Source organism: Salvelinus namaycush, chromosome 16 (assembly GCF_016432855.1).
Source record: "Salvelinus namaycush isolate Seneca chromosome 16, SaNama_1.0, whole genome shotgun sequence".
NCBI classification, from domain to species: Eukaryota; Metazoa; Chordata; class Actinopteri; order Salmoniformes; family Salmonidae; genus Salvelinus; species Salvelinus namaycush.
The window spans coordinates 34,647,050-34,673,052 of record NC_052322.1 but is presented as its reverse complement, the minus strand read 5'-3'; the positions used below and the strand labels follow the sequence as shown (position 1 = coordinate 34,673,052).

The window sequence follows — 26,003 nt, the reverse complement described above, 5'->3', positions numbered from 1 at the left end:
AGTTGTGATCATCATCATAATAACATCATATCATAGTTGTGATCATCATAATAATAATAATATCATATCATAGTTGTGATCATCATAATAATAATATCATATCATAGTTCTGATCATCATAATAATAATATCATATCATAGTTGTGATCATCATAATAATAATATCATATCATAGTTCTGATCATCATAATAATAATATCATATCATAGTTGTGATCATAATAATAATAATATCATATCATAGTTCTGATCATCATCATAATAATATCATATCATAGTTCTGATCATCATCATAATAATATCATATCATAGTTCTGATCATCATAATAATAATATCATATCATAGTTGTGATCATAATAATAATAATATCATATCATAGTTCTGATCATCATCATAATAATATCATATCATAGTTGTGATCATCATAATAATAGCATCATATCATAGTTCTGATCATCATAATAATAGCATCATATCATAGTTCTGATCATCATAATAATAGCATCATATCATAGTTCTGATCATCATAATAATAGCATCATATCATAGTTCTGATCATCATAATAATAGCATCATATCATAGTTCTGATCATCATAATAATAACATATCATAGTTCTGATCATCATAATAATAACATATCATAGTTGTGATCATAATAATAATAATATCATATCATAGTTGTGATCATCATAATAATATCATATCATAGTTGTGATCATCATAATAATAGCATCATATCATAGTTCTGATCATCATAATAATAGCATCATATCATAGTTCTGATCATCATAATAATAGCATCATATCATAGTTCTGATCATCATAATAATAACATATCATAGTTCTGATCATCATAATAATAACATATCATAGTTCTGATCATCATAATAATAACATATCATAGTTGTGATCATAATAATAATATCATATCATAGTTGTGATCATCATAATAAACATGTTCTAACATGAACATAATCTTAAGAAAATCAATATACATCTCACACGCTTGCACACACACACGAACACACACGTCCACATCCACACATCCACACACGCTGTGACTACAGAAGGCGTTAGACGGAGCTGAGAGAATGTCTTTATACAGTAGTACAATAATTCCACAAATGTGTGTTAATAAAGAACTTTTTGAAACGGAACAAAGCGTCATAAAAGCACTCACCAGAACAGGCCACTCTCTGGGTGGCATCTTAAGCCGAAGCCTGGCTTATTTTACAAACTGAAATGAACATTATCACCAAAAAGAAAGATGAACCATTCATTAAGGTTCACTAAGATGTAAAAGTGTGCATATTCTGTATTTATAGTGAAATATAAAAAATTATAATAAAACAACAAAGATTTTGAAGAAAGTCTGCTTCTAAACACGACCGCTGTCCATAGATACAACTTGAGATTCAAGGTAAGAAAAAAGAGATGAAATGTCCACGTAGAATAGCTCCATAGTGTGCTTGTGTTGGCATGAGTCGTGACCCATCATCATTGTGTATGTAATATGTCTCTCTCGCTCATTCTGAGAGGAAATATCTGAAGTAAAGGTTTACATTTATGTCATTATGCAGATGCTCTTATCCAGAGCGACTTACAGGTGCAATTATAGTTAAGTGCCTTGCTTAAGGGCACATCGACAGATTTTTCACCCAGTCGGCTCAGGAGGGATTCAAACCAGCAACCTTTCGGTTACAGTCCCAATGCTCTTAACCGCTAGGTTACCTCTCGATCTGTGTCCTCTCTCTGAAAGTAGAGAATTCAGAACACTGACATCTGGCTTGATTGGTTATGTCCCTGCATAGTGTTCACTCTCACACTCTTCTTCTCTGTCTCTCTCAAACTTTCTCTCTCATAAGTCTCTCTCCTTCTCTCTCCAACTCCCTCTCTTGCTCAATATACTAATTGTTGTGGCTTGTTTGTATGTACATTTGCTCAACCTTTCATAATTCTCATCACAGCTCAACAGAAACACATGGTAAACTTAAGTGGCGAAAGAACCAATTGAAAGGCATAGGCAGTGAAGGCTGGTGGGAGGAGCTATAGGAGGACGGGCTCTTTGTAATGGCTGGAATGGAATAAATGGAATGGAATAAATCAAACATATCACAGACATGGAAACCACATGTTTGATTCCATTCCATTTATTCCATTCCAGCCATTACAATGAGCCCGTCCTCCTATAGCTCCTCCCACCAGCCTCCACTGGGCATAGGCTATTATAATCAGCAAACTTTGCACAAGTATTATAATATCCATATATTTATATATCATAACAGTCATGAGGACATACAGTATATCCTTAAAGGTAGGTGCGGTCACCGAGTTGTGTAGGTAAAATCAGATTGAAAATGTAAACCACGGGTTGTGAGCATTGACAGGAGTCTAGTCGACGTTAAAGTGCAAGTCTGTGGCAGTTTCACTCTGCAGGAGACAATGGGCCAACCGCTGCCTGACGGGTGCAACTTTACAATAGATAAAAGACTGTCTCAAACATGAATCGTGACTGTCCTCAAATGAATAGAAACTGTCCCCAAATGAATAGAGACTGTCCTCAAATGAATAGAGAATGTCCCCCAAATAAATAGAGACTGTCCCCAAATGAATAGAGACTGTCCTCAAATGAATAGAAACGGTCCCCAAATGAATAGAGACTGTCCCCAAATGAATAGAGACTGTCCTCAAATGAATAGAAACGGTCCTCAAATGAATAGAGACTGTCCTCAAATGAATAGAAACGGTCCTCAAATGAATAGAAACGGTCCCCAAATGAATAGAGACGGTCCCCAAATGAATAGAAACGGTTCCCAAATGAATAGAGACTGTCCCCAAATGAATAGAGACTGTCCTCAAATGAATAGAAACGGTCCCCAAATGAATAGAAACGGTCCCCAAATGAATAGAGACTGTCCCCAAATGAATAGAGAATGTCCCCCAAATAAATAGAGACTTTCCCACAAATTAATAGACTGTCCCCAAATGAATACTGTCCCCCAAATGAATATTGTCCCCCAAAAGAATGAATACTGTCCCCCAAATGAATAAAGACTGCCCCCAAATGAATAGAGACTGTCCTCAAATGAATAGAGACTGTTCCCAAATGAATAGAGACTGTCCAAAATGAATAAAGACTGTCCCCCAAATGAATAAAGACTGTCCCCGAAATGAATAAAGACTATCCCCCAAATTAATTGAGACTGTCCCCCAAATGAATGAATACTGTCCCCCAAATGAATGAATACTGTCCCCCAAATGAATAAAGACTGTCCCCCAAATAAATAAAGACTGTCCCCCGACTAAATAGACTGTCCGCAAAATGTCTAGAGTCTGTCCCCCAAATAAATACAGACTGTCCCCAAAATGAATAGAGACTGTCCCTAGGTGTAGACATTGTCCCCATAATGAGTAGAGACTGTCCCCAGATGTAGAGACTGTCCCCAGGTGTAGACAGTGTCCCCATAATGAGTAGAGATTGTCCCCAGATGTAAAGACCGTCCCCAGATGTAGAGGCTATCCCCATAATGAGTAGAGACTGTCCCCAGGTGTAGAGACTGTCCCCATAATGAGTAGAGACTGTCCCCAGGTGTAGTGACTGTCCCCAAAGGAGTAGAGACTGTCCCCAAATAGGACTGCATGGTAACAAGACACCACCTTGGTGTTTTCCCAAACTGTTAACGATCCGTCGTATCCATGGCAACTGTGACCACAAAAAGTCATGGTTCAAAATCAGCTAAGATGTTGAATGAGTCCTCATTGGTCCCAGTGTGATGGAGGTGAACATCTAAACCAATGGACAGACTCTGATAGGGTCCTCATCAGAAATAAACAAACTAACAAAACATAATTTTTTTCTCTCAATTGTTCTCTTTCCACCATGGCAGTCCTATCATCAGCACAGGGCTCAGCTTGTGTGTGTATGTGCGGTGTGTGTGTGTATGGCATCTGTCAAGGGTTTAGATCATTGTCGCGTATCGCCCACATATCCCACTCAGAGGAAGGCCCATGTACACATGGGTAAAGAGAGCTGTGTCTGCCTAAGATCCACAATAGATCCTAAATTATCCCATAGGATCCTAAGAGATCCAGCTGAAATCCTTCTCGCTCCCATTGTGCTGCTCCCCCTCTGGTGCAGAGGAGTTGCTCTCCTCCTTGTCATTATCCATGGCTCCGTCTCCCTCCGTCATCATCCCTGAGTCATCCTTCCACTTTCCTCCCTCCTCATCCCCCTCTCCCATCATCTCTCCATCCCCTTCCGTCATCATCTCTTCCTCCGCCTCTCCGTCGCCTTCGCACTCCACCTGGTCGTTGTGGAAACGGTGGTCGCTGGGATACTGCTCATCTTCGGGCGACATGTCTCCGCCTGCTTCCCGGTTGTGGTCCACGCCCCGTCCAGAACAGTCAACACAGACACCATGGCGACGGGAGCCATGTTTGATTCCAACGCTGGCTGCTGACATGAAGACCCGGCTGCAGACCTTACACACATACTTCTTATCTTTACTGTGGACCTGGAGGAGAGATACACACATACCTCTTATCTTTACTGTGGACCTGGAGGAGAGATACACACATACCTCTTATCTTTACTGTGGACCTGGAGGAGAGATACACACATACTTCTTATCTTTACTGTGGACCTGGAGGAGAGATACACACATACCTCTTATCTTTACTGTGGACCTGGAGGAGAGATACACACATACCTCTTATCTTTACTGTGGACCTGGAGGAGAGATACACACATACCTCTTATCTTTACTGTGGACCTGGAGGAGAGATACACACATACTTCTTATCTTTACTGTGGACCTGGAGGAGAGATACACACATACTTCTTATCTTTATGGTGGACCTGGAGGAGAGATACACACATACCTCTTATCTTTACTGTGGACCTGGAGGAGAGATACACACATACTTCTTATCTTTACTGTGGACCTGGAGGAGAGATACACACATACCTCTTATCTTTACTGTGGACCTGGAGGAGAGATACACACATACCTCTTATCTTTACTGTGGACCTGGAGGAGAGATACACACATACCTCTTATCTTTACTGTGGACCTGGAGGAGAGATACACACATACCTCTTATCTTTACTGTGAACCTGGAGGAGAGATACACACATACCTCTTATCTTTACTGTGGACCTGGAGGAGAGATACACACATACTTCTTATCTTTACTGTGAACCTGGAGGAGAGATACACACATACCTCTTATCTTTACTGTGGACCTGGAGGAGAGATACACACATACTTCTTATCTTTACTGTGGACCTGGAGGAGAGATACACACATACTTCTTATCTTTACTGTGGACCTGGAGGAGAGATACACACATACCTCTTATCTTTACTGTGGACCTGGAGGAGAGATACACACATACTTCTTATCTTTACTGTGGACCTGGAGGAGAGATACACACATACTTCTTATCTTTACTGTGAACCTGGAGGAGAGATACACACATACCTCTTATCTTTACTGTGGACCTGGAGGAGAGATACACACATACTTCTTATCTTTACTGTGGACCTGGAGGAGAGATACACACATACTTCTTATCTTTACTGTGGACCTGGAGGAGAGATACACACATACCTCTTATCTTTACTGTGGACCTGGAGGAGAGATACACACATACCTCTTATCTAATGTATTACATTTTGAGTTTGCAACCCAAAATTAAACTTTATATAAAACTAAAATATAAAACTGTTTGACGTAGTAACATCGGATTTTGGGCGCGTTTTTTGAAATCATGTTAATTAATTATGAAAAATATTAATAATATTCCACTTTATGAGTCCACTAGGTAATTTGACTGTAGGAAAGGTGCTGCAGCGAACAGCATGGCCAGTGTGTGACTCAGCTCACTGCTGCGCCCCGGTGGCAACTATCTGCTACTGCACTGTACTCACCAGTGTGTGTCTCTTCATGTGCTCTCTCCTGGTGAACTTCTTGCCACAGATCTCACAGGGGTAGGGCCTCTCGCCCGTGTGGGAACGCATGTGCCTCTTCAGGATGCACTGGTGCATGGCAGAGAAACTACAGTAGGGGCACTTAAACTTCTTACGGATCACTGTGAAGTCATTCACTGTGAAGAGAGAGAGAGAGAGAGAGAGAGAGAGAGAGAGAGAGAGAGAGAGAGAGAGAGAGAGAGAGAGAGAGAGAGAGAGAGAGAGAGAGAGAGAGAGAGAGAGAGCGAGCGAGAGAGAAAGGGGAGAAAGTAATAGGAAAGAGAGAGGAGAGAGAGAGAGAGAGTGAGAGAGAGCGAGAGAGAAAGGGGAGAAAGTAATAGGAAAGAGAGAGGAGAGAGAGAGAGAGAGAGAGAGAGAGAGAGAGAGAGAGAGAGAGAGAGAGCGAGAGAGAAAGGGGAGAAAGTAATAGGAAAGAGAGAGGAGAGAGAGAGAGAGAGAGAGAGAGAGAGAGAGAGAGAGAGAGAGAGAGAGAGAGAGAGAGAGAGAGAGAGAGAGAGAGAGAGAGAGAGAGAGAGTGTTAAGGCAATGTGACTTGGCAGAGTAGTTTATTTAAAGTTCATTCAAAAGGTTTAAAACGTCTACATCAGTTAGATGTGCAATTTGAGTGACAGGTTAAATTGATCAAAGGTTTACAAGATTACAGAGATCAAAATTCAAAAGTGAAACATTGTTTCCGAGTTCAGGCAGACGGTGAGGCTTATATTAACCCCTGCTGTAACCAACTAAATGCTAGGCTGGAAGCAAGTGGAAATAATGTGTGAGTTTAGATAAATACAAGAGACGATTCGGACAGCAACATGATATTCTTATGGAGACGCAGTGATCATTTTCAGATGGAACTGTTAGCAGGCATAGTGTGCTTGTGACGGCCAATACAGCACGGCTTGGAACACTGCTCTTTCAATCAGCATCCAGGATCCAAACAACTTGTTTTACAAGATACAACATCAGTACTTGTTGCATTTACAACTTGTCTAAGTCCTGTCATCAACTGATTTCAGAAAGTGTATGGCTGTGGATTGACTGCATTGTTTGAATGGAATGTTGGGCTATTGGCAGTTCATTGGAAAAAATGTATGGAATAATTTCTCTAAAACTGGTTGGCTAGCTAGCTAACAAACATACAATGCAGATAAATTCTTCAAATTCATGATTTTACAGAATATATTATCACACAATATATTATCACAACCATGGTTTGTGGTCAACCACAAACCATGGTTGACCAACTCCCTGATCAAAATGGATGACCTTTATCCCATCATAAGAAGGTTCATGTCCATTCCAGTATTCTAAATTCTAATTCTATGGTCTTACCAACCCCGGTGCCCACCTAAATATCAGTCAAATTTACAGTTTCCCTAGCAACTAGTCTGTCTAAACAAGAAGGTATAAATAAACAAAAAACTCAAGACATTATCAACAACAACAACCAGGAAATAGTCAACAATATCCTGTTTACTCCCTGTAGAAGAGGTCCCTCTTTATTCAATATCCTGTTTACTCCCTGTAGAAGAGGTCCCTCTTTATTCAATATCCTGTTTACTCCCTGTAGAAGAGGTCCCTCTTTATTCAATATCCTGTTTACTCCCTGTAGAAGAGGTCCCTCTTTATTCAATATCCTGTTTACTCCCTGTAGAAGAGGTCCCTCTTTATTCAATATCCTGTTTACTCCCTGTAGAAGAGGTCCCTCTTTATTCAATATCCTGTTTACTCCCTGTAGAAGAGGTCCCTCTTTATTCAATATCCTGTTTACTCCCTGTAGAAGAGGTCCCTCTTTATTCAATATCCTGTTTACTCCCTGTAGAAGAGGTCCCTCTTTATTCAATATCCTGTTTACTCCCTGTAGAAGAGGTCCCTCTTTATTCAGGATCTAGTCTAAAGAACACATCTCAAGTAGAGAGAGACAGATATTACATTAGACACGGTAACGCTTGGATAAAGGCCTACAATAGATTTACATATCCACATTACATGATAGATCAACTCAGGATGAATTAGGCAGGGATCAATACACACACGTGAGGTCAGATAAAAACGAGGAAGAGCTAAATACGTACAAAGGTGAAGTCAGGTCAAAGGGGGAGAGAGGATAGAGAGAGATTACGACACAGCAGGGTTTGGATAATTAAGCAATAAGGCCTGAGGGGGTGTGGTATATGGTCAATCTACCACAGTTAAGGGCTGTTCTTATGCACAACACAATGCGGAGTGCCTGGATACAGCCCTTAGCCGTGGTATATTGACCATATACCACAAACCCTGAGGTGCCTTAATGCTATTATAAACTGGTTACCAATGTAATTAGAACAGTAAAAATAAATGTTTCTTCATACCCATAGTATACTGTCTGATATACCACAGCTTTCAGATAAGCAGCATTCAGGGCTCAAACCACCCAGTTAATAATTGGCTTTATAAACTGGGTGGTTCGAGCCCTGAATGCTGATTGTCTGACAGCCGTGGTATATCAGACAGTATAAAATGGGTATGACAAAACGTTCTTATTCTTTAGCTCCACTCTGCTAAAAGCACACATTGCACATTGTGCATTATTTTCCAGAGAACGCATAGCCCCTCGTTGATTATCTCTTACAAGATATCTCTACATCGCAGCATGATTTAGAGTAACAGGTAAGCCACAGGAGGAGTCAGGTACTAATGAGATCAACACACCTGAGGTCGAGGACTTGCTGGATATTTACAGAGGGGAAGTCAGGTAAGGAGGACAGGACACACACATAGGGTTGCCATATTGAATGTTCCTGGAATTTTGCAACCCTACGATCGCATAGTGTAAACAGGACTGTAAAACCACACTGCTGTAATTCAGCTTTTACAGCCTCCACTAAGCCCATCAGATCAAAGTCTGGACAAAAGGCTAAGTAGATGCTCAAGCGGACATCTGTGTGTGCGTGGACGCCTGTGTGTGTGTGTGTGTGTGTGTGTGTGTGTGTGTGTGTGTGTGTGTCTTATCCGGACTTTGACTATATGTGGCAGGGCAAGAAGCTTAATAGATTGGTTGAGAAGAAACCCCAATCAACATGACAAACAGGCTGTTCATCTGACATAAACGGAATGTGGATTAGAAAGGCTCAGGGAGTCAAAATGGAGAGTATGAACACAATGCCTCATCCAGCCTCACACTGTTATGCCCAACTTGGTTGGGAAACATGGGCGTACCTCGACATTTCATACAGATCCTGCATATGTGTCAATGGGAGATTTGCACAAAATGTCCTCAAGTCAAAAGACCCAGATTGATTGTTCAACCTGACTCACTCTGCCAATGTGGAATCACAGTAGGGGAAATTAAAGTAAGAATATAGTCTATACCTACAACTAAAATAATGCTTTTTCCATACTCATACAGTATGCATATACATATTTTGTACCTGGTTAGACAATTTAGGAAAGGATAAAGTATGTGTATAAAATGCATTATTTTATATAGTATGTGTGTACTGTCTATTTCTCCATAACTATAGCACACAAACACAACAACAAAATAATCAACCTCCCAATGGGTTTTCGTTCACAGTTTATTGATTACAGAATACAAACTACCCTAAAAACATTACACAAATACATATCAATCTTTTATATTTGGAATTAAAAGACAAAAAATACAGTCTAAAATGCATTGTATTTTTGCTCTAAGAATTTACTAAAGAAAATCCCAAAATTGCAACCGAAATCCACCTCTTTGGCTCTTTTTAAAAATGGCTCCTAACCAGTCTGGTTCACATGAGAGTAGCCTAGCCTGCTTTCCTGTTTTGACCATAGGCCAGAACATTCATTCTCTCTGAGGCCAGCTCAGGGACAAGTTCCTTAAACAAGATGACAAGTTCCACTTAACATGTTGGTCTGTTCTCATACCTGGTTATGTGGAAAACACCAAAACGACATATGGGACACGTCTCAAATGACCCCCCAGTCATAATGGTTGAGGCAAAGAATTAGGAATTAGAATACTTTCATAATTTAATAGGATCTTTATAAGGTTCCATGGAAGGGTATGGGCACAGACAGGACACACATTGACCTAGACTGACAAACACAGCTTTAGAGTGTCATTGCTCTTTGGGGTTTGACACCCGGCTTGCTTTTTGGGTCAGCTGCATTTGTAAAAAGTGCTGTATGAATCCAAATTTGACTGAATGAGTGGTTGGTTGATTGGTTAATTGGTTGATGCACTTCCATAAAATTAGGACATGACAGCTAACTTCCCTATGCAACTGAACTACAGTCACATCAAACAGACAGAAAAATACACTTTTTACCTCAGAATGAGGAAATGGAGGTATTCTAGTACTCTATTTCCTATTTTAGGAGTTCTAGCTCTCAGAGAGTAACGTTTGTGGCAAGACAGCATTTTAGTCAGACCACTCAAACACTGTGACAAGTTTGTCCTTAAGGACCGCCAGACAGAGAAAGAGAGAGAGAGAGCTTTGTGGTTCTATAATTCAGTTACTGAAATAGCATCAATCCAATGACCAAATTATACATGCAAAACGCCTTCAACGCACCTTGTTTTCATGCAGTAACAAGCAGGAGGAAGACAAACAGTCTATAAGAAAATCCATTTAAGATACAGTAAGTGATAGGTTTGTCCTAGTTCCTAGTCCCACCCTGCCATCCACAACCATTACTCCCTGTCTGCAGCCCTACACTAATTCAAACAGTATATCAACCACAGACTGTGACTATGTTACAATGGACACTCTGAACCTCTCAGACAACACCATCTAACCTCCATCTCCCTCCCCCATCTTCTCGCTGTCAATGTCTCTCTTTCCACTCCTTTTTCCACCCACCCCTCTCCAATCCTCCCCCTCCAATCCTCCCCCTTCTCCTCAGACTTTCCACTTGTTCCTATGACGTCAGAGAAGTCATGGCCCTCCTCTGCCCACTTCCTTTTATGTTAGTGTTATCTGGGATCCTTGGGATGTCCCTACCATTTACCTTTATTTAACACTCCCTAACAACTGTGCGTCGCCCTATGGGACTCCCGATCTCGGCCGGTTGTGATACAGCCTAGAATCAAACCAGGGTCTGTAGTGATGCCTCTAGCACTGAGATGCAGTGCCTTAGACCGCTGCGCCACTCAGAAGCCCAAAAAGCTTTATCAAACAGATAAAGGAGAGGAACTCCGTGTGCAGAAACATAGATCAATACCTTTCCTCAAATCCAACTAGGCATACTTCAGTGCAAAACAATTTGCGGGAACGTTACCCTCTCAGGGCTGTTGTATGTGTCTAATGTGAACTTATTGTAAGCCTGCTCTGAATGTATGACAGTCCTCTTTTTTTACATCTCACATGTGTTATCTCAATGACACCTCCTGATTTGAATAAAGGTTAAAAACAGATAATTGTATCATTGTTTCAGACTGGATAGGTTTAGGACACTCCGCTCCCAGAACAAACCTCTGATGTTTGTGTACAGAATCAACGCTGACAGGGAATGTGTAGTACATATAATTACCTGCAGGTGGTGCTGATGTGTGGTGACTAGGGTCAGTTTTATGAGCAGTTTTAGTAGGATGTAAAGAGTAGGAGATCCAAATCTCCCTCCCTAATATGGAGAAGAGAGCTTCAGCTGAGCCCTGACTGGTGACAGAGGGAGACAGGGGCTGGGGGATAGAATAAACACCACAAGAACCCAAGTAGAAGAACAAAGGTTTCGCTATACACTCTAAGGTCAGTTTTGTGCTTTCCCCCTAATGGTTACGATGAGGATTTAACAAAGGTAAGCTGATTCTAGACCTGATTCTACCCAGAGCTATTTCCAACAACAGCACCAACAATACGATATGAGCCCCCCTGATCATTCAATCAATGTACTCCATAAGCAAGTGACAGCTGTACAGAATGACAAACAGACACATATTGATACATAATAAAACAAAGCTGGAACTCAGGTGAGCCGTCACAGTACATTTTCACTGGTCACTTTGCATAGCAATTGTGTTTTTAAAAAAGATGCCTCAAGGCTTCTTCAAAATATAGGCCGCCGCCTACATACACTGTACAGTATTTACAAAAGTATGTGGACACCCCTTCAAATTAGTGGATTCGGCTATTTCAGCCAAACCTGTTGCTGACAGGAGCACACAGCCATGCTATCTCCATAGACAAACATTGGCAGTAGAATGGCCTTGCTGAAGAGGTCAGTGACTTTCAACGTGGAACCGTCATAGGATGCCACCTTTCCAACAAGTCAGTTCATTAAATTTCTGCCCTGCTAGAGCTGCCCCGGTCAACTGTAAGTGCTGTTATTGTGAAGTGGAAATGTCTAGGAGCAACAACGGCTCAGCCACCATGTGGTAGGCCACACAAGCTCACAGAACAGGACCGCCGAGTGCTGAAGCGCATAGAGCGCAAAAATGGTCTATCCTCGGTTGCAACACTCACTACCGAGTTCCAAACTGCCTCTGGAAGTACAAGAACTGTTCGTCGGGAGCTTCATGAAATGGGTTTTCATGGCCGAGCAGCCAAACACAAACCTAAGATCACCATGTGCAATGCCAAGCGTTGGCTGGAGTGGTGTAAAGCTCGCCGCCATTGGACTCTTGAGCAGTAGACACATTCTCTGGGTGATGAATCACGCTTCACCGTCTGGCAGTCAGACGGACGAATCTGGGTTTAATGAATGCCAGGAGAACGCTACCTTCCTGAATGCATAGCGCCAACTGTAAAGTTTAGTGGATGAGGAAGGAATAATGGTCCGGGGCTGTTTTTCATGGTTTGGGCCGCTTAGTTCCAGTGAAGGGAAATCTTAATGCTACAGTATACAATAACATTCTAGACGATTATGTGTATCCAGCTTTGTTGCAACAGCTTGGGGAAGGCCCCCATGCACAAAGCGAGGTCCATACAGAAATGTCTTGTTGAGATCGCCATGGAATACCTTGACTGGCCTGCACAGAGCCCTGACCTCAACCCCATCGAACACCTTTGGGATGAATTGGAATGGGGACTGCGAGCCAGGCCTAATCGCCCAACATCAGTGTCCGAACTCACTAATGCTCTTGTGGCTGAATGGAAGCAGGTCCCTGTCAGAAATGTTACAACATCTAGTGGAAAGACTTCCCAGAAGAGTGGAGGCTGTTATAGCAGCAAAGAGGGACCAACTCCATATTAATGCCCATGATTTTGGAATGAGATGTTCAACGAGCAGGTGTCCACATACTTTTGGTGATGTAGTCTATGTAAAAACCAAACTTTTTATGAAAGATCAGTCTTTAATCTTATAAATGTACAAATATTACACCGGTTGTAGAAAATATATAAGTGCTCTTACATATAACCCATATTGGGCCCGCTCAGATCTACTCTCATCCAATGGGAAGAGAGATACAGGTTTAGGGAGGAAGTGATCCTCTTCAGTGCAATAAGACCACAGGTCATTCATCGACATAGGTATAGTGTCTTTGTGTGTGTGTGTGTGCGTGCGTGCGTGCGTGCGTGCGTGCGTGCGTGCGTGCGTGTGTGCGTGCGTGTGTGTCTACTCTCTATATCTCTGTATGCATCCATGCTCAATCGACCACATTCACATGGTGATGATGATTATTATGGTTGCTATGGGCGTCTACCTTCATCTCATGATGCAAGCCCCACAGTCTCTCGGTAACCCCACCCTGCCCCACCCCCATGCCGACCCCTCTCCCTGACTCTACCCCTACCCCCAGCTGGCAGCACACCTTGACATGCGTGGCCAGGTTCTTTTGGGTACTGAATGCCTTGGCACAGGCTGGGCAAGAGTGGCCTCTCTCTCTGGAGTGTACGGAGGAGAGGTGTCTGTGTAGATCAGTACGGTCTCTGAACTGTTTCAGACAGTAGGTGCACTGCATCAGCTTCCTCTTGAAGTGGATGGTCTTCTCATGCCGGTCTGCATTGGACTTGAGCGTGAAGGTGGCTGGACACTGGGAGCAGAGGTACCGTGGTGGAAAATGCTCGGCCACCGGGAGGCAATAGAGAGACTGGGAATGAATGGGGCCCTGAGAGTAGGCTTGAGCCTGGTTGTGGTGGTGGTCGGATAAGAGGCCTTGCGGGTCAGGCCAGTCCAGGGAGAGGGCCGTGAGAGACAGGGTGTGGCGGTGCTCGTGCTCCCTGAGATGCTCCAGGCTGCTGAACAGCCGTTTGCACAGGGAGCAGGCCAGCTCCTGTGGCCAAGCAGGCCCCGACAAGGCCCCTCTCCCCCTACCTTCTGACACGTCCACCCTGGACACACCATGCTTCCCTTCAGCCATCTGATCCCCCTCCATGGGAGATGGACCACACTCCAGAACTGAGAGAGAGGAGCAGAAGAAGGAGAGAGGGAGAAGGAGGAGGGGAGAATGAGAGATATAGGGGGAAGAGAGGAGGGGCAGGAGGGAAAAGAGGAGGAGAGAGAGTAAAGAAAGAGTGTGGGAAGGAAAGAGAATGAGAGATAAAGAGGTGAGAACCAACCCCACTTATGCAGTGTATCAGAAAAATCATTCCTACCTATACTGAGACAGTGGTGAAATATTGTCTAAGGAATTTATAATGTATATGCTATCTAAAATTAACCCATTCTAGGCACCATACTTACCTGTGTTGTATCCCTGCTTAGAATCCTCTTCATCCTGCAACACAGGATGCACAGTTAACACACACAAACACCCTGGCTTTAATGTAATGTATGGAAGAATATTCTTTGGGCATGCAGGCAAGGTAAGGCAAGCTGTGAACACACTCACACAGAAAGAGAGATACATACACACACACACACACACACAACATTCACACACACACACACACACACACACACACACACACACACACACACACACACACACACACACACACACACACACACACACACACACACACACACACACAACATTCACACACACACACACACACACACACACACACACACACACACACACACACACACACACACACACACACACACACACACACACACACACACACACACACACGACATTCACAAATAGTTGACAAAACAAAAGGCACATAAAGAAGACAAAGTGTTAAAGAGAGAAAAAGTCAGAAAGCAAAAAAATGGTTCATGGATTAATAACTCAAATAAACAAACACATAATTAGAAACAGAGATGAAAAAGAGATCAGTGTTTGGGTGTGGTCTGATCTAAGGGCTGTAGTGTGTGGTCAGTGTGGTCTGATCTAAGGGCTGTAGTGTGTGGTCTGATCTAAGGGCTGTAGTGTGTGGTCTGATCTAAGGGCTGTAGTGTGTGGTCTGATCTAAGGGCTGTAGTGTGTGGTCTGATCTAAGGGCTGTAGTGTGTGGTCTGATCTAAGGGCTGTAGTGTGTGGTCTGATCTAAGGGCTGTAGTGTGTGGTCTGATCTAAGGGCTGTAGTGTGTGGTCTGATCTAAGGGCTGTAGTGTGTGGTCAGTGTGGTCTGATCTAAGGGCTGTAGTGTGTGATCTGATCTAAGGGCTGTAGTGTGTGGTCTGATCTAAGGGCTGTAGTGTGTGGTCTGATCTAAGGGCTGTAGTGTGTGGTCTGATCTAAGGGCTTGTAGTGTGTGATCTGATCTAAGGGCTGTAGTGTGTGGTCTGATCTAAGGGCTGTAGTGTGTGGTCTGATCTAAGGGCTGTAGTGTGTGGTCTGATCTAAGGGCTGTAGTGTGTGGTCTGATCTAAGGGCTGTAGTGTGTGGTCTGATCTAAGGGCTGTAGTGTGTGGTCTGATCTAAGGGCTGTAGTGTGTGATCTGATCTAAGGGCTGTAGTGTGTGGTCTGATCTAAGGGCTGTAGTGTGTGGTCAGTGTGGTCTGATCTAAGGGCTGTAGTGTGTGGTCTGATCTAAGGGCTGTAGTGTGTGGTCTGATCTAAGGGCTGTAGTGTGTGGTCTGATCTAAGGGCTGTAGTGTGTGGTCTGATCTAAGGGCTGTAGTGTGTGGTCTGATCTGAGGGCTGTAGTGTGTGGTCTGATCTGAGGGCTGTAGTCTGTGGTCTGATCTGAGGGCTGTAGTGTGTGGTCTGATCTGAGGGCTGTAGTCTGTGGTCTGATCTGAGGGCTGTAGTGTGTGGTCTGATCTGAGGGCTTTAGTCTGTGGTCTGATCTAAGGACTGTAGTCTGTGGTCTGATCTGAGGGCTGTAGTCTGTGGTCTGATCTGAGGGCTGTAGTCTGTGGTCTGATCTGAGGGCTGTAGTGTGTGGTCTGATCTGAGGGCTGTAGTCTGTGGTCTGATCTGACGCCACCTGGGTCTCCCGGGTGGCGCAGTGGTCTAGGGCACTGCATCGCAGTGCTAGCTGCGCCACCAGAGTCTCTGGGTTCGCGCCCAGGCTGTGTGTGGTCTGATCTGAGGGCTGTAGTCTGTGGTCTGATCTTAGGGCTGTAGTGTGTGGTCTGTGTGGAATTGCAACACAATCACCCTTTACTCTTTTTACCGTAACGTAACAGGTGGAGGGAGAGAGAGAAATTAGGATAAAGAGAGAGAAATGGAGAGCGAGAGAACGAGAGAGACATAGAAAGAGACGGGGGGGGAGGGGGGTGACGGCGAAGACAATAGGGTATTCAATATTTATTCGTATCTCTGGATTCGTATCTCTGGATGGGGGTTACAGATTAACTTTTGTTTGTTCAACGACCCCTCCCTATGGGTGTGTGTGTTCATCCCCAAACTAAAGCCTACCCCTCCTCCTACACTATCCATCCCTCCCTCCTTGAAGAACAGAACACCATGGTCTGGGCAAACAGATGGCTTGTCCACAGAGATAAAGAGGCTTGTAGGGAGGGAAGTCCACTGAAACCAATTGCTGCTCCTACACACACACACATGCACACGCACACGCACACACACACACACACACACACACACACACACACACACACACACACACACACACACACACACACACACACACACACACAGTGGCAGTAGGGAGAAGGTCATTTGTTGACCCTCTTATTGTCTAGCGATATTGATTCTATTCAGTCCTGAAACCTTTCTGTTATGTAAAGCATCTATAGGACCACATTGTTTCACCAGACCCCTAACATTACATCTATTATCACTGCTAACTACTTCCCATCAACTCTGAACTAGATGTATGCAATCTAGGTTCTAGATGTAGTCTATGGGCTTTTGTTAAGATGTTGTGCATAGGAAAAATCATAGAATTGAAAGGTAATAATATCATGAAAAAACACCCAGAGGAAATGAGAAAGGAACAAAGACACACAGCCAAGGTTAGACAGACAGGTTGGATAGACAGGTTGGATAGACAGGTTTGACAGACAGGTTGGACAGACAGGTTGGACAGACAGGTTGGACAGACAGGTTGGACAGACACATAGATATCACTGGTAATAACACAGGTAACAAGAACAGGTAACACAACAGATTCCACACAGTCAGCTAGAATAGGGTGAACAAAGACACACAACACTTGAGGGGCTATGGAGGGAGATATGACCCCCAGGGGTATACAACCCCCTACCAACCCCACCCCTACTGCCAGGGTATAAAACAGAAGGAGTAGGATGAAGTTGCCCCTGGACACTGATTTCAAATCAGGTTTACATTCCTCCTCCTTATTGTTAAGGTTATAATCTAGTGAGGATAAACTGATCCTAGATCAGTGTCTTAAGGGCCAACTTCCACCCGGGGTGAACATGGATGTTTCTGCTTACCTCTGGTGGGGGCTCATGGGGCTCGGGACCCTCAGGATTCTCTTCTACATTCATAGCCAGCTCCTCTGAGTGTGAGTGGAGTGCTGCGAGGGGTCCCCCAGCCCGCAATCCAAGGGCCATCAGGGGCCCGGCCTCAGAGGGCTGCAGGGGGAGTGTGGGCGGACGGAGGAAGGATGGCGGGGGTGGTGGAAGAGGAGGTGGGAGGAGAAGTGGAAGAGGAGAGGAAGAGGAGAAGGAAGCAGACCCTTGTTTGCTATCAAATGTGGCCCCTGTTGTGGCCCCTGGTCGGATTGTTGCACTTCGGAGGTGCTGCTGCTGGTGGTGGAGGCCTGAGGAGTACAGGAAACGAGGCTCACCCACCCACTCAGGACAAACTGCAACCATCTGTCTGCGTCCACACAACAGCAGCACAGAGAGAGAGGGGGCAAGGGGGCACACTGAGACAGCTGCAGCGCCACGGCTAACCCGGCGCAGATAAAAGGAGAGGAGAGGAGGAGGAAAGAATAAAAAGACTTGCTCTCCTCTCCTCTGCCAGCCAGGAGGAAAGGTTTAGGAGCTGGTACTCTCTTTTCTCTCTCTTTTTTCGTTCATCCTCTCCTTCTCCTTCCACCCACGTGCACGCAGAGAGGACGGACGTGTGTGTGCGTGTGTGATGTTTGAGAAGACGAATGAGGATCTTGTGTTGTCGAATATAAAATACTGAATTAGAGCAGCTGTCTATGAGAGCATCCATTTTAGGGAGAGAACCGTAGTGAAGGTGGGACTAATCAGGAAAACACCCTGCTCCCTCAAGTAGCTCTCACAGTCTCACATCAGAATTAGACGTTCATCCATGTTTATCAAGCGGACAATTTTTAAGTTGTTCCAAACATAACGTTTCAAAGCGTTTAAAGTTAACTTTAGGCATTATCTCCACATTTTTAAGGTTAGGGTTAAGGTTAGGCATTAACTCCAAAATCTTAAGGTTAGGCATTAACTCTGAATGGTTAAGGTTAGGCATTAACTCTGAATGGTTAAGGTAATGGTTAAGGTTTGGGATAAATCTCAAAAACAACTATCTATCGCTGGATTTGAACATGCAAACTTTGGCACCAGAGGCAGATGCTTACCCATCCGCCATCCATGTCCACAACACCCTAGCAAAACCAAAACCTACTTGAAGTTAACAGCGCTCACGTTTAATACTGACTTGTATCACGGGTTACCTGGCTGGCTCACTACCATTCAGTATATGAGAGTGTAGCAGACAACTGATTAACACATTGGACATGTATTGTTGAATCCTTAAAATACCATATCACTCATCCACACATTCACACATATACTGTAGGTGTATCCAAGGTAACACTTCCATAGAGATCCTGTTGCAATGTAAAGGAAAGTGTGTGTGTGTGTGTGTGTGTGTGTGTGTGTGTGTGTGTGTGTGTGTGTGCGTGCGTGCGTGCGTGCGTGCGTGCGTGCGTGCGTGCGTGCGTGCGTGCGTGCGTGCGTGCGTGTGTGTGCGTGTGTGTGCGTGTGTGTGTGTGTGTGTGTGTGTAGTGTCAAGGAGCTTTACACTGAATGTGCAGAAAACGGTTAGTGTTGGGATGAGAAATAGGGAATACTGTGTATAAGAAGAGTTTCTTTCCTAAATGCTTTATTCACCAATTTTTCACATTTGTGTTTTTACACCAGAAATAATTTCTTATGCGTACCTTCATGTGTGTGTCAAATATTACTGTTCTCAGATTTTTTATTCATAGACTTTAGGTGTATTAAATGTGCTTTTCTTTCAAAACTCTATATCCAGTGTTTAGCTAGAATGGAATGTACGTATCCTGTATATTTGACTGTGATACGTGGTTGGCTCACCTAGCTATCTTCAGATGAATGAACTGTAAATCACTCTGGATAAGAGCATCTGCTAAATGACTAAATGTAGATGTTTTACATACAGATCTCATATTACTTGATTCATTTAAAAAAAAGATATATTTATGTCACAAATGTATCATTTGTACAGTACTTTATTAAAAATGTACTTATTTGTTATATTTGACTGTGTAAAACCTAGCAGTACAACTTATTTCTCTGACCGTGAGGTGGATATATAGAGTTAAAAAAATATATATATTTGTCTCTCTGTAATGAAACCATCAAGTGATAGATTTGAAACAAATACATGTCATGATTAGATAGTGAAATTCCAATAAACAAAATCATGAACCAATCAAAGGACTCATATATACAACATTGGAAAAATGAAACAAAATCCCAAAGCCGACTAAATTGCTATCTGACCCTAAACAGAGAATATGAATTGGCTGAATATCTCTGAATATCTAGATACGAAGCAGAGACAGATCCTTACCAAGTACAGGCTGAGTGACCACCGATTGGCAATAGAAACCGGCAGATATAAAAAGACATGGCTACCCAAAGAGGAGCGTGTATGTGGTCACTGCACGACAGGGGAGGTAGAAACAGAGATGCACTTTCTCCTTTACTGTGATAAATATTCCTCACCAAGAGATTCATTATTCACAGAAATGACTACATTTATTCCAAATTTTAACTTATTAAACCCAGAGGAAAAACTAAAAATACTCATGGGCGAAGGAGCAATGGCTCCTCTTGCAGCCAAATATGTATTTGCCTGCCATAGCCTGAGGGACACTGAATAATAACATCTGCATAGTAAGCAGTAACTTACTTATTATGACTGTTATTGTTATTACTGTTACTGTTATTACTATTATTATTGTTGTTTATCATTCCAAATAGTAGTGGTATGGGTGGTAATGGTAATGATAGCAGTTTAATGATGGTGGTGGTGGTAGTGGTGGTAATGATGATAGTAGTTGTAGTACCGATGTAATGGTGAAGATGACCGTTATTTAGTTATAAGTTAGTTTATTTTTATTTTTTTTATTACAATGTATATTGTATACATTGTTGCTTTGGCAATATTGACACAATGTTTTTCATGCCAATAAAGCAGCTTGAATTTTGAATTTTTGAAAAAGCACACCAATCTCTTTCATAATTTCTTTAAACAATAAAAATCTAATTTACCAACATTTCTGAAAATGTATATATAGAGTTTTGGAAAGAAACTCCATATGGTGTTTGTTTATAAATGTGTTGCTGTGTGTGTGTGTGTGTGTGTGTGTGTGTGTGTGTGTGTGTGTGTGTGTGTGTGTGTGTGTGTGTGTGTGTGTGTGTGTGTGTGTGTGTGTGTGTGTGTGTGTGTGTGTGTAGGCAGTTTTTCAGGGAATGTCTCTAGAGTTATGCAGTGGGTTAGATATCCCTTCCCCTCTTCTCCTCTCCTCAGCGGACACAATCACAAAACCATGAGGCTCCACCATGGACGGATTCCTGGAATGTTCAACTGCCGCTCCCTCCACTCCCACTTACTGTAGACACACACACATACACACATACACACACTCTCCATTTCCGCCCTACCCCAGGCATTGTCAGTAGGGGAGGTGAAAAGTGGGGTGGAATTGTAGGAGGAAGGATGGGAGAGCGAGAAGCGAGAGAGCAAGAGAGCAGAGAGAGAGAGAGAGAGAGAGAGAGAGAGAGAGAGAGACAGAGAGAAAGAGACAGAGAGAGAGAGACAGAGAGAGCAAGAGAGCGAGAGAGAGAGAGACAGAGTGAGCGAGAGACAGAGAGAGAGACAGATAGAGAGAGAGAAATAGAGAGAGAGAGAGAGAGACAGAGAGAGAGACAGAGAGACAGAGAGAGAGAGCAAGACCAAGAGAGAGAGAGAGAGAGCGACAGAGAGAGAGAGAGAGAGCGACAGAGCGAGAGAGAGACAGAGAGAGAGAGAGAGAGAGAGAGAGAGAGAGAGAGACAGAGAGAGAGGGCAAGACCGAGAGAGAGAGAGAGAGAGAGGGCAAGACCGAGAGAGAGAGAGAGAGCGACAGAGAGAGAGAGACAGAGAGAGAGAGCAAGACCGAGAGAGAGAGCGAGAGAGAGAGCAAGACCCGAGAGAGAGAGAGAGCAACAGAGAGAGAGCAAGACCGAGAGAGAGAGAGAGAGAGGAAGACCGAGAGAGAGAGAGAGAGCAAGACCTGAGAGAGAGAGAGATAGAGAGAGAGAGAGACAGAGAGAGAGAGAGAGAGAGAGAGAGAGAGAGAGAGAGACACAATACAGTCAAGTACATCACAATGGACTAGCTAGAAGGGTTTGATATGCGACATATACAGTATAGTGCAATGCACTATTATTGTAACTAGATATTAGCACAGTATTCTGTAATTACTGTGTTACCATGTGCTTTCTAGATAAATATCAGGTGTGTTTGGGGATTGTAAAATAAACAACACTGGTACCTAAAACTGCTAAGTAAGGTGATATAATTAGAGAATTAACAGACCGAAATTCACTTTTTCCAGAAGGTGAATTATACATTGTAAAGGGGTTAGCGCGATTTTGACAGCATCTTACAAGTAAAATTCTGTATTTCATATTACAGTACACCTACTGTAATATAAATACGGTATCAAAGCAAGTGCTGTGTAAAAACATACAGTACAGTACCGTAAAATGTACTGTTTTATACTGTATAAAAGTAAATGCTACCATAATCAGAATTAATGAATGGATGGGTGAATTAAATTTGTTAAGGGGAGGGATTTTTATTCCACAGTATTTTACTGTAATTACAAGGTATTGGTGCAAGCAGGTTGGCTGCTAAGTAAAGTGTTGACAAACATTACAGCATATTAATGAACATTTGGTGTTTTGTATCACTTGCACTTCTGGAGGCCTTAACAAAGGCTTACAGCATTCTCACTCAACAAATATAGCCTCTTACAAGGTACGCCTCACAATATGGTAATGAGAGAAACAACAATACCATACACCCACTAGTGATCAAAAGGTTTTTTGGTGCTCCAAAGCTACGGTACGGTACTGTATTCTGTTAGGTGGAATTACAGTACCAGTCGAAATACATAAATTCTACCCTACCCACATTTTTTCCCCACAATGCACCATCATTTAGAGTATGATGCAGGAAAACATTTCAGAGTATTTAAAAAAAATAAAAAATAAAAAAATACAGTTTTCCATTACAGTATAGCATTAGATGGGCCTGGTGTTCGTGCGTACATGTGACCAAGGTCCGGCTAAACGGACCCTTCAGCTGTCGAGAGGTTAAAGGGCAAAGGGGTTCTTAAGTCAGCACTTTTAGCAAGGATGTCAAGTCAACAAGTGTCCCTACTTGTCAAGTGTCCCTACCTAAGAGATCACCAGACAAGAAGGGTTAAAACAAAAAAAGGGTTAAGTGTTGGGTGTTAATTCTGAGTGATTAAGCTTAGGGATATGGTTTGGGGAAGGCTTAAACCCAAATCATTTAAAACAAAACGCTGTTTCCATCAACAATCATCAAGTATTCTCACAGTAGCTGGGGGCGGAAGAAACGCACACCTGTTTAGTCGAGGTGCTGACTAGCGGAGTAGAACACCTGTTTAGGTGAGGTGCTGGCTAGCGGAGTAGAACACCTGTTTAGTCGAGGTGCTGACTAGCGGAGTAGAACACCTGTTTAGGTGAGGTGCTGGCTAGCGGAGTAGAACACCTGTTTAGTCGAGGTGCTGACTAGCGGAGTAGAACACCTGTTTAGGCGAGGTGCTGGCTAGCGGAGTAGAACACCTGTTTAGGTGAGGTGCTGGCTAGCGGAGTAGAACACCTGTTTAGTCGAGGTGCTGGCTAGCGGAGTAGAACACCTGTTTAGTCGAGGTGCTGGCTAGCGGAGTAGAACACCTGTTTAGTCGAGGTGCTGACTAGCGGAGTAGAACACCTGTTTAGGTGAGGTGCTGGCTAGCGGAGTAGAACACCTGTTTAGTCGAGGTGCTGACTAGCGGAGTAGAACACCTGTTTAGGCGAGGTGCTGGCTAGCGGAGTAGAACACCTGTTTAGGTGAGGTGCTGGCTAGCGGAGTAGAACACCTGTTTAGTCGAGGTGCTGGCTAGCGGAGTAGAACACCTGTTTAGGTGAGGTGCTGGCTAGCGGAGTAGAACACCTGTTTAGGTGAGGTGCTGGCTAGCGGAGTAGAACACCTGTTTAGTCGAGGTGCTGGCTAGCGGAGTAGAACACCTGTTTAGGTGAGGTGCTGGCTAGCGGAGTAGAACACCTGTTTAGGAGAGGTGCTGGCTAGCGGAGTAGAACACCTGGTTAGGAGAGGTGCTGGCTAGCAGAGTAGAACACCTGGTTAGGAGAGGTGCTGGCTAGCGGAGTAGAACACCTGGTTAGGAGAGGTGCTGGCTAGCGGAGTAGAACACCTGGTTAGGAGAGGTGCTGGCTAGCGGAGTAGAACACCTGTTTAGGCGAGGTGCTGGCTAGCGGAGTAGAACACCTGGTTAGGCGAGGTGCTGGCTAGCGGAGTAGAACACCTGTTTAGGCGAGGTGCTGGCTAGCGGAGAAGAACACCTGGTTAGGAGAGGTGCTGGCTAGCAGAGTAGAACACCTGTTTAGGCGAGGTGCTGGCTAGCGGAGTAGAACACCTGTTTAGGAGAGGTGCTGGCTAGCGGAGTAGAACACCTGTTTAGGCGAGGTGCTGGCTAGCGGAGTAGAACACCTGTTTAGGAGAGGTGCTGGCTAGCGGAGTAGAACACCTGTTTAGGAGAGGTGCTGGCTAGCGGAGTAGAACACCTGTTTAGGAGAGGTGCTGGCTAGCGGAGTAGAACACCTGTTTAGGAGAGGTGCTGGCTAGCGGAGTAGAACACCTGTTTAGGCGAAGTGCTGGCTAGCGGAGTAGAACACCTGGTTAGGAGAGGTGCTGGCTAGCGGAGTAGAACACCTGTTTAGGAGAGGTGCTGGCTAGCGGAGTAGAACACCTGTTTAGGAGAGGTGCTGGCTAGCGGAGTAGAACACCTGTTTAGGCGAAGTGCTGGCTAGCGGAGTAGAACACCTGGTTAGGAGAGGTGCTGGCTAGCGGAGTAGAACACCTGTTTAGGTGAGGTGCTGGCTAGCGGAGTAGAACACCTGGTTAGGAGAGGTGCTGACTAGCAGAGTAGAACACCTGTTTAGGAGAGGTGCTGGCTAGCGGAGTAGAACACCTGGTTAGGAGAGGTGCTGGCTAGCAGAGTAGAGCACCTGTTTAGGTGAGGTGCTGGCTAGCAGAGTAGAACACCTGGTTAGGAGAGGTGCTGGCTAGCGGAGTAGAACACCTGTTTAGGCGAGGTGCTGGCTAGCGGAGTAGAACACCTGGTTAGGAGAGGTGCTGGCTAGCAGAGTAGAACACCTGTTTAGGTGAGGTGCTGGCTAGCGGAGTAGAACACCTGGTTAGGAGAGGTGCTGGCTAGCAGAGTAGAACACTTGTTTAGGTGAGGTGCTGGCTAGCGGAGTAGAACACCTGGTTAGGAGAGGTGCTGGCTAGCAGAGTAGAACACCTGTTTAGGTGAGGTGCTGGCTAGCAGAGTAGAAAACCTGGTTAGGAGAGGTGCTGGCTAGCAGAGTAGAACACTTGTTTAGGCGAGGTGCTGGCTAGCGGAGTAGAACACATGTTTAGGCGAGGTGCTGGCTAGCGGAGTAGAACACCTGGTTAGGAGAGGTGCTGGCTAGCGGAGTAGAACACCTGGTTAGGAGAGGTGCTGGCTAGCGGAGTAGAACAGCTGTTTAGGTGAGGTGCTGGCTAGCGGAGTAGAACACATGTTTAGGTGAGGTGCTGGCTAGCGGAGTAGAAAACCTGTTTAGGAGAGGTGCTGGCTAGCGGAGTAGAACACCTGTTTAGGCGAGGTGCTGGCTAGCGGAGTAGAACACCTGTTTAGGAGAGGTGCTGGCTAGCGGAGTAGAACACCTGTTTAGGCGAGGTGCTGGCTAGCGGAGTAGAACACATGTTTAGGAGAGGTGCTGGCTAGCGGAGTAGAACACCTGTTTAGGAGAGGTGCTGGCTAGCGGAGTAGAACACCTGTTTAGGCGAAGTGCTGGCTAGCGGAGTAGAACACCTGGTTAGGAGAGGTGCTGGCTAGCGGAGTAGAACACCTGTTTAGGTGAGGTGCTGGCTAGCGGAGTAGAACACCTGGTTAGGAGAGGTGCTGACTAGCAGAGTAGAACACCTGTTTAGGAGAGGTGCTGGCTAGCGGAGTAGAACACCTGGTTAGGAGAGGTGCTGGCTAGCAGAGTAGAGCACCTGTTTAGGTGAGGTGCTAGCTAGCAGAGTAGAACACCTGGTTAGGAGAGGTGCTGGCTAGCGGAGTAGAACACATGTTTAGGTGAGGTGCTGGCTAGCGGAGTAGAAAACCTGTTTAGGAGAGGTGCTGGCTAGCGGAGTAGAACACCTGTTTAGGCGAGGTGCTGGCTAGCGGAGTAGAACACCTGTTTAGGAGAGGTGCTGGCTAGCGGAGTAGAACACCTGTTTAGGCGAGGTG

The 26,003-nt window shown here is 44.3% G+C and overlaps 1 protein-coding gene across 1 annotated transcript; it reads right to left on the bottom strand.

The window, feature by feature from the left end:
* Nucleotides 1-4,080: 4,080 nt before the first annotated feature.
* On the bottom strand, nucleotides 4,081-14,753 carry LOC120061643 (zinc finger protein Xfin-like). The gene is made up of 4 exons (XM_039011542.1): nucleotides 14,571-14,753; nucleotides 13,591-14,285; nucleotides 5,934-6,041; nucleotides 4,081-4,515 (listed from the first exon to the last, which is right to left on the bottom strand). The coding sequence occupies exons 1-4, from the start codon at nucleotides 14,734-14,736 to the stop codon at nucleotides 4,081-4,083; spliced, it is 1,404 nt and encodes a 467-aa protein (XP_038867470.1). The 5' UTR covers nucleotides 14,737-14,753.
* Between the last annotated feature and the right edge of the window lie 11,250 nt (nucleotides 14,754-26,003).

Excerpts from the sequence above, each read along its gene's own strand:
- LOC120061643 (XM_039011542.1), bottom strand. The coding sequence starts at position 14,736 with ATGTATCTCTCTTTCTGTGTGAGTGTGTTCACAGCTTGCCTTACCTTG. Across the intron at positions 6,042-13,590 it reads GCTTGCATCATGAGATGAAG|TGCATCCTGAAGAGGCACAT; the intron begins GTAGACGCCCAT and ends GCCATGCACCAG. Across the intron at positions 4,516-5,933 it reads ACATGAAGAGACACACACTG|GTCCACAGTAAAGATAAGAA; the intron begins GTGAGTACAGTG and ends TCTCTCCTCCAG.